Raw genomic sequence first — 9738 nt, forward strand, 5'->3', positions numbered from 1 at the left:
TTTACAGTTTTCTGGAAGTTTGTTCCAAATTTGTGGTGCATAGAAACTGAAAGCTGCTTCTCCTCGTTTGGTTCTGGTTCTGGGGATGCAGAGCAGTCCAGAACCAGAAGATCTGAGGGGTCTAGACGGTTGGTACAGCGATAACAGATCTGTACAGCGATAACAGATTTAATGAAACTCTTAGAAAGTAATCACTGGGTGTACATCTACAACGAATCAACTTTTGGAGCCAAATCAATTCAAAATGGCTGACACAGCCAAATGACTTTACAAAACACAAAAAACGTCTATAATTCTGTAAATTTTACGATACTGAGCTAAAGCTTGGTGTGGTAGTAGCTGTGAGTCATGCCCTGTGTATACTCTGAGCGCCACTTAAGATTTTTGTTTAAAACTTTGGCATTAACTGTTGGAGTCAAACCTAATTATCTGTTAGCAAAATATTTAATAAACCACAGATTTTAATGAAAGTCTCAGAAAGTAATCACTGAATGTGTATCCACAACTGATTAGCTTTCAAAGTCATTCCAATACAAGATGGCCACCACAGTCAATCAATCTTAGCTAACACAAAACTGGCTATAATTCAGTTAGTTTTACAAATATTGTACTAAAATTCAATACAGCGGTAACTGCAAGTCATTAACAAAGATTTGTCCTTTCAAGTTTATGACCATAAAGTCACAGCACATCTAAACATATTAGCCAGGGTCACGTTATTTCAAATCAAGATCAGTCTGTGTTATTGAGTCAAAGCAGTGGTTTGGCTTTGACTGCAGATGACCGGTGATCTGTCTGACTCTGCACTGCTGTGTCTTTTTGTGTGTCTGCTCCTGCTTCTTGTTCCAGGACCTTATATCTTGTGATCCGCTCTCCCACTGAATAATTTAATAATCAGCCAATGACTGCCGTGCATTATTTAGGATGGCCAAAGGTGGTAAGGCTAAAGCTAGAATGCACCAGAGACCATTGCTTCCTCATTCTGTCTTTTACTTCTAAATAGTGTTGTTTAGCAGACTGTCTCTGATACAGTCACTTTCTGTCTCAATCACTTGCATATCAAACAGTTTCTATTGATAGTTGATAATCAAAACATGTATAGAGGTGTGGAAATGTCTGTCCTTGAATGGGATGTAGACACTATTTTCTTTATTAAGTTTTTAATCAGTGTTCAATGAGTTTCTGGTGCGGCTGCAACAGATTTCTTGTATGTAGGCCACTGTGCTGAGACAGACTCCTCACCTCAATACACAGAGAAATGGTTTCACAAATGCCAGCCGTACCTTAACAAAAACCCTGAAAAAAAATAAAGGGACTAGCATTCCTTGAAGGAATACATATTGCCTGCTACCTTCCATGCCAGCATTTTAAACTAAGATCATCTTATGTTAAGAAATATTAGTTATAGTTGTTTTTGTATAATAATCTTATATGTAATCTCATACAAGATGTCACACTCAGAGTATGTATTGTGAATGATTCTCAGCTACTACCACCTCAAATTTTAGCTCAATATTTGTGTAATTCACTAAGTTATAGTCATTTTTGTGTTAGCTCAGAAGTGGCAGCCATCTTGAATTGGTGTGACTTTAAAAGTTAATCAGTTGTAGATGTACATCTAACGAGTACTTTTTCAGAGTTTCATTAAAATCTGTCTAGAGGTTCATGACATATTTTGTTAACAGACCGACATACACAAACAGACAGGCAAAAACCTCTACCTCCACCTTTTAAATTTTGGCAGCAGGTGATAACTTTTAGTAACTAAAAACTTCAAATAAGCTACTAGTAGATTAGAATCATTTTAAGGGAAAGGGGAGTAAATTTAATCTACCTTTATTGCTTTCTGACATTTACATGCTGACCCTTTGGGTAGATGAGCGAGCAGGTCGTTAGATGTCACACAGTGCAGTTGCCTTGGCAACATATTGAGAGTGTTAGCTATTGTAATTGAAAATGTTTTCTGGTAAATGACAATACTGTAGCTACTGATGGGTTCCCAAAGTCCAGTCTAGATAGCATCATGTCCATGAGTTATAGCTACTGGTGCCCACCCTCTAAAATAACCACCATTAAGTAGTTTTAGCCTACCTACCTAATGTAAGAGACAAGAACTGAATATTGTGTTGCATTTTTATATTTTAAGACTATTTCTGAACATGATAGATCACTAATTAGCTATAGTTCAGACGTGTCCATAAAATTTCCAAGAGTTAAAACGAGTACATGTTAGCAACATTAGCAAGGAAAATGGTTAAAGAATAGTGCAACTTAACAAAAATTGAAATTGCAGTTTTTACAAGCAGAGATGCTAACAAAAGCCTTGGTAATTTTAGCCTTCTTTTATAGAAATTAAAATAATAATATAGTGTCACCAATGCAAGAGAAGTGTTTGGTGCTGTTTTAAGTATCTTGAGTTATAAGTGTAAATTCTATGAGTTATACGTTTCCACTCGTGTGAAACAGTTTGAGAAGCTCTATCTGGATTACGTTGCTTATTTTCACATAGATACAGGACAGGAGGCTGTGTTTATTTTACTGGAATTTTCTGGCTACTGATTTGTTGTGTAACATACAACATAATTATCACAGCCCGACTGAGCTACAGAGCAGCAGACACACATTTGCACAGCGTGAGGTCCCACAGTTCATTCTTAGAAGCCTTTTGCAGCCTGTGGATTACCATAAGAGTCTTTATTTAGCTCTGCCAATCCTCATTAGGCTTGTACACATACACACAGGTTGTATGTCAGAGTGTGTTTGTTTTAGGTGATGATGCCACAACACAAAGTGAGGATTATAACCAATGATGCTGCCCATCTGGCAACAAGTTTAACACACGTTAAGTGATAAGTTTAAAGATCTATGCAGACAGTTATTAAGAACTGAATGTCAAAGAAAATGGCTATGTTCACAGTGATAGAGGAAACACTGACTTGTCACTTTCCTAGTGACATGATAATATTAAATAATCACATTTTAGTGTTGGGGACCATATCTGCACATGTTTATCATCTAAAAAGCTGTGGAGGATTGTAGATATATGGACAAAAGACATAAAAAGGCGAAAGATGATGGATGTAAAATGATCAAATATGTGGCAAAATGCAAAACGTTGCTGCAGAAAAAGGTGTTGCAAAGAAACAGAAAAAGTGAAATGAAAGAGCTAACATCACTGCAGCCTTCATTAAACATAAAACATCAGACATCATTAAAACAGTGCCAGTGTGGCTGTTACCATCTGCTCAGTCTGTATCAAGTTTAATTAGTTCCACAAAAATCTCAAGTTCTGTGATGACAGCAACTTAGAGCCAGCTATGTCTTTCACAAGGCTGTCAATTCATTTACAATACAGCATATATTCATTTTAATTATTTTAGTGTGTATCGTCCAGTTTATTTTGTGCCGGAAGGTTAATATTAAAGCTGAACATCTTACAGCACATGAATGTTCAGTGGATGGATGTTGTGTTTGTCCAGCGTGTAAAACAGGATGTGTGAGATGTTTATGTGCTCTGTGTTGGGGGTGGGCTCAACCATACTAAAGACCAAGATCAGTGATTAGTAATAATCTGTTTACATGCTCCAACTGTAACCCCCCTCCTCCCCCGACTCCTCATCCAACCTGCTGCCATGTTTCAAACTCAAACAGCTTCACTGCTCTAGGTCTTTTTCTTAAAAATGTCATCTCTAACACATTTCACTGACTCCCTGCTGCATGTTTTCTTAATTCCTGTCATCCTTTGCTTTTTTTTCTGTGCTGTATTTTTGGCTTGGTGTAATTTATAGTGGGTCTAATATAGCAAAGTCCAAGGTCTATTGAGTAAAATGGCCTTTCTCTCGTTCCATTAGCAGTAATGACTGACAATAGCTGCTGCATTGCTTTCTGTATGAACATACTGACTCCTGCCTTTCTTATTTAGATGCCAATGTCAGCAGGATGGGCTAAAAATAATTTGTGGTTTGTGTAGCATTTTATATTTAAGAGCTTCTCCTTCTTCTGTCTGCTCCTTTTAGGGGTCACCACTGTTGATATTCAGTTGAGATCTGTCTATGTATTCATTCATTTAACATATAACAAATATGTTCAGCATCATTATTAGATGAGTGGGTTTGGAAGCATCCTGCAATATAGTTGGTTAAAAATGTTATTTTAAAAATTTTCTTAATCCCCTGGTCCTTGCTGTTAATTTGTGTTTATGGCCATAAATTTAGTCTTTGGATGAAATCACCCAAAAAATCTGATTTTAACAGTTGCATCAAGCAAAACATGGATAAAAAAATATAAAGTTTGTTAATGGAGCTAGTTAATAAACACTAGTTTCAGCCATTTCTTGTTGGCTAAATTTATTAGCTGTGATGACCACATTGAACTGGGTTGACTCCAAATATAATATTTAGATATACATCTCTATTGTAGATGTATATCTAAATATTACTTTCTGAAACTTTCATTAAAATCTGTCCAGTTTATGAGATATTTTGCTAACAGACCGACAGAATTGACTCCAGCAGTGGCAAAATTTTAAACACAGATCTGGTGTGATCAATTAGCACTTAGAGTATAGGTTGGGGATGACTCTAAGATACTACCTTACTATATTTTGCTAACAAGACAGATAAACACACTCAGAGACACAGGTATGGCCAATAAATATGGACAAAATGGACATAAAAGAAAGCTAAACTGTTGTTTTCAAGGTGAAATTATATGGGAAAATCCACACACGCAGTTTCCAATTGGTAATGCATACGCTCACATGCATGGAAGTAGAATGTTAATGATGAGATTATAACAATCTGAGGAACAATAGCCTTGTAATCTGGTAACAAACACCCAGACCTATTTTCCACAGTGTTATGCCAGCGCTGGGGAATAATCTGGCTGTACTGTTTTAACATTTTAGGATAGAGGAAAAGGATGCCAAAACAGTGAGCAGCCAGTCAGATTTATTTCTGCCCTTAATATCCAGAGACTCAGAATGGGGTCGATAAAATCATACACTTTGATAAATGAACTGTCTTTTCAAAATTTTTTAAGCAAAAATGACCCATCAGTTCGAGATACACAGATGAAAAGTCTGACTTTAAATTAGAAGACTTATCAGTAGCTGAAATAATAATGTGTTCCATCCAACTGGTCTTTTTATTTGTCCATTGTTTTCAGTTTCTATCTTTTACACTTTATAAAACACACACACACTACTGAGGCTTTGTTGCAACTAAATCACACCGACACCAAAAACTTGCCAGACCAGAACCACCATGAAAAAAATTGTTTGTATGGTAGATGGAGTCTAAAAAAGAATGCCCACTACTAAATCTTAGACAATATGGGAGTTAGAACTTGACTTCTATCTTGATTCTATTTACAATATCTGCCATACTTTATGTTTGCACCTTTTTCACTGAAGTTTAGTCACAGACAAAGACAGCCACAGAACTGCCAAAGTAAGGTTTACTGACCATTTAGTCTGAAGTGGCGTGTTTGACAAAACGAAACAATAAAGAGTTCCTTTTAATGCTTCAGAGAAGGCAGTGAACTTGTGAATTAACTGCAGATTTGCCCAAGCGTGAAACAATGAGCCAACAATATACAGCAACATTTTGTACGTTTAATGTTGTTAGAAGCTTCAGCAATGACCTTTAAACAAAACCTCCATTTCATTTTTTTGAACATTATTAGTTCACTCTAAGAAACAACACACTGGCTTTTCGTAAAAAAAAAAAAAATGTGACAGCTTGAAAGCACCTCTTTAGGTAGTTTTAACTCAATTATAACGTAAATGTTGTGAGACTTGAATAATTTGATTCATCCCATTTGTTTTGTACAACCAATGAGATTTGGTTTGAAGTTAATGTGCACGAGTTGCGCCAGCGCTTCCTGCTGCAGCTGGACTCTTTGTTTGCAGTATTGCATGTATGCAGTCATCTGGATACTTCAGTTTTAGAGTCTCTTTTAGCTTCTGAAGTGACAACCAGAGAGATGACGAAGCATTTTTTTAGTCTCTCTGCATTGTCAGTGTGTGTTTTTCTTGCATGTGTGTGTGTGTGGGTGTGTGTAATCCTGCGCCAACAATATTTCTTCAGTACATCAGGTCTTCCTCCTGGCTTAAAAGTCTCCTGGGTGTCTGGAAGAGCTCCGCAGTGAACACCATTCGCTTCATCAAAGTTTAATTAAAGTTTTTTCATCAAAGGGCAAATTTGTTTCAGGATAAACTTAAACTACCTTCCTTTTAATGCCATGCAAGCTATCCGACCAAGTAAAGCTGAAGGTACCAATCTGAAAGATTAGGTTTTTTTCTGGCAGATGAAGAAACAACTGTCTTCTTGTATGTGTGTTGCAGATCTGGTGTCAGCCACCAACACCACCAACGTAAACATCCCTCAGATGGCTGACACGCTGTTTGAGCGATCCACCAACGCCAGCTGGGTGGTTGTCTTCAAGGCACTTGTCACCACTCATCACATATGTGTCCACGGCAATGAGGTTAGTGAGTGCAGCACTAAACCGTGCACGTGTGGAGCACTTAAAACCCCAACACAGGATGACTAATAATGAACAATTACTCACTCTTTCATCTAAATGAGCTCCTGTCTTAACGGCTGGACATCATGAAAACACATTATTGCATGTCAAGTCAATTTTAGATGTTATTTCTATATCTTTTGGTAATTTTGCTGCATCTTATGCTGTTAAAGGACGATGCACTGCCATTAACCCTACCCCTGATTTTGTTATTTGTACTGCATAAAATGACAATAAAAGCTTGAAACAAGTATGAGTTACTCACGAAAAAGGTGGGGGCAATGGTTACGCCTGTAAAATAGATGTCCAGTCTTTTCCAAAGTCCCAGCTTTTGTTTTGTGTAGATTTTTAATCTCTCCTGGCTATTTGGGACTAGTAGAACCTCATAATCATAAAATGTTATTTTTGAACAATTAGTAGTTAAAAAAAGAAAGAATTCTTTAAATTAAAATAAAATAAACTTAAAAGGCAGAAAAATTAGTCTCCCTCAAAAAGGACAACAGGTTTACGTTGAATAGATTAAAATATTTTGATGTCCTCATCTCAAAATGCAGGGTTTTAAGAAGTTATATGCTTATTTTTTTGTATAAATTTAAAAAAAGAGGGACAAGCTTCAGTAGTGACTGTGCTGTAATCATCGGAAGATGATTCATTTTTATTTTGAGGATCAGTTTCATAAAATACAACTTTCCCAAGGACCAGTGGGAAAAAAAATTCTCCAGCAAAGTTTGTTTTTTTTAAATTAATTTTTATTTGCCTGAAGGTTTACTAGTACATGAAAAAATAACTGCACCCGAATCAAGTGCAAGAAAGAAACATGAACAGAAGTGGGCATTTCTCAAAGTAAACTCCCTGCAGACCTAAAAATATCTAATTAAGAAAAGTTTTTTATTATTTCTGTGGGGCCCGGCACCACATGATCCATGGACCAGTACCAGCCCTTGGTCCAGTGGTTGGGGATCCCTGGCCTAAAGTATATATATGACAACAGAATAAAACATCTGAAATCCTGTTAAGGCTTTTGGTTTTGGTGCCACCACCAGATTGCCCCTTTGAAAACATTCTGGAGGCGCCCCTGTTCCCCTCAGTTACTTTGTAAGCAGTGTGTGTTCTGCAAAAATCAGTAATAAAAGACAATATTTGATAATAAATAAGTGTGGTGGCATTTGTGAAAGTTTGAATGATTATAATGTCCATTGATTATTTATTTGTTGTATTTTCGGTCACTTTCCCAGAGGTTCATTCAGTACCTGGCGTCCAGGACCTCCCTGTTCAACCTCAGCAATTTCATTGACAAAACCGGCTCTCATGGTGAGACTATACTACAGGCATTGTTAATGCATCTGTTTATTGTATGGATGAGGAAACTGAAAGAATACACACAAAGAGGAGCATCTGGCAAATCCAAAACCCCCCACAAGTTTCATCATGTGAAAAACACACACTCACCCATATGTTCACACATTAATGCAAAAAGCTGTTTGTGATTTAAAGTAAATAGGAATTTTTTAAAGCAAATATCAGCTCTGTTTGTCCATGTCCTGATCTTACTCTTCATCTGTGTAGGATATGACATGTCTACATTCATCAGGCGGTACGCACGGTACTTGAATGAGAAAGCCTTTGCCTATCGCCAGATGGCTTTTGACTTCACCAGAGTCAAGAAAGGGTAAACCAACACACTCCATCTTTAAGTACTCCCCTAAAGCTCATTTTATTTATCAGTCTAGTCATTGATGACCAGAGTGGTTGTGATCTGTGAGCACATGGTGTTATTTTCAGTGAAACGCTCTCTGTGTTGTATCTTCTCAGCGCTGAGGGAGTGATGAGAACCATGACCACTGAGAAGCTGCTGAAAGGCATGCCTGTTCTGCAGACCCAGATTGATACTCTCCTGGAGTTTGATGTGCGTCTTTGCTTTGATTCACCACGTTTTACCTCCAAAAGGTTTTCATTTCGACGATCAGAACTAATACTTCTCACTGCCCCCCCTGCGCTCAGGTTCATCCCAAGGAGCTGAACAATGGGATCATCAATGCTGCCTTCATGCTTCTCTTCAAGGATCTGGTCAAACTGTTTGCCTCCTACAACGATGGAATCATCAACCTGTTAGGTTAGTTCACAGTTAATACTTTAAATTTAAAAAAAAACATCTTTATCTACTCATGTGTGACTGATCAAATTGTGTTTTTGTCCTCAGAAAAATTCTTCAAGATGAAAAAAAGTGACTGTAAGGAGGCCTTGGAGATTTATAAGAGGTTTCTGACCCGGGTGACAAAAATCGGGGAGTTCATGAAGCTGGCTGAGGTAAACAGCGTTCTGCATCATGAATGAGCTGTGCTGAGCTTCATGCATCTAATAATGTTTTTACTTCAACAGACAGTTGGAGTCGACAAAAATGACATTCCTGACATCAACTACGTAAGTTATACTTAACTGTGACTCTTGACTAATATTTTTGATTCCTTGGAAGAATTAAGACTAGGAATATGAGGCACATAAAAGCCATAAATCCCTCTTTACAGACACACACGCAAACACATAAACAGAAGCACATGTCTCACCCACCATCATCTTCCTGCTCAGTGTCTCCACCCGGGGGTAGTGGTGGATCTAGCTGACTCAGACGATGAAGACTGTCCCTTTAAACCCCTTGAGGACCCGGTAACCACAGAAACAAAGGGTGCCCTGGCTGAGTGCCTGTTTAACTACAGGATGAAGTGTCGGCGTATTGATCCTAATTTAGTTTGATGAAACAAATGTGTGTGCTTCTGTGTGTTTTACATGCATGTCAGTCTTGCAGTGAGTCTTGCAAAGCTTTGCCAATTTCTCTGTGGGTCAAATGTAAACTTAGACTATTAGACTGTTATGTCCAAAGGATTATTGTTCTGTTTCATTCCTTCCTGACTGCCAGTGGCAGTAAACAAAGTGGATATGTCTCCTCGCGCAGGTCGAGAATTAATTTAAACAAAGTCACGCACGTGACACGTAGCTCACCTGGGCGTGCGTCTATAAATAGCACGTGTGAGGCTACGTTCGGCCTCTTTGTTCTTCTTGCGGTCGACCTGGCGTGCTTCGCAGGTTGATTTGCTCCATAAGTCCGTTTCTTCGGTACTTATTGCAGGGATAAGAAGGTACACGTTGGTGTACGGTAAGGCGTCATCCTGCCTGTGACTTTTTTGTCGGAGTGCTCGTGGAGCCCTCTAAGGC

General features: G+C 38.0%; 1 protein-coding gene across 19 annotated transcripts in view; it reads left to right on the plus strand.

The window, feature by feature from the left end:
- Positions 1–9738, plus strand: part of LOC108247682 (clathrin coat assembly protein AP180-like) — a 32927-nt gene that overhangs the window by 1442 nt on the left and 21747 nt on the right. For all 19 annotated transcript variants that reach the window (XM_037981636.1, XM_037981639.1, XM_037981641.1 and 16 more), the window contains exons 3-9: positions 6347–6489; positions 7764–7839; positions 8095–8197; positions 8341–8434; positions 8530–8641; positions 8729–8835; positions 8908–8949. In XM_037981636.1, the coding sequence (XP_037837564.1) occupies positions 6347–6489; positions 7764–7839; positions 8095–8197; positions 8341–8434; positions 8530–8641; positions 8729–8835; positions 8908–8949 (677 nt within the window). The remainder of the gene's footprint in view (positions 1–6346; positions 6490–7763; positions 7840–8094; positions 8198–8340; positions 8435–8529; positions 8642–8728; positions 8836–8907; positions 8950–9738) is intronic.

Source organism: Kryptolebias marmoratus, linkage group LG19 (genome assembly GCF_001649575.2).
Source record: "Kryptolebias marmoratus isolate JLee-2015 linkage group LG19, ASM164957v2, whole genome shotgun sequence".
Classification (NCBI taxonomy): domain Eukaryota; kingdom Metazoa; phylum Chordata; class Actinopteri; order Cyprinodontiformes; family Rivulidae; genus Kryptolebias; species Kryptolebias marmoratus.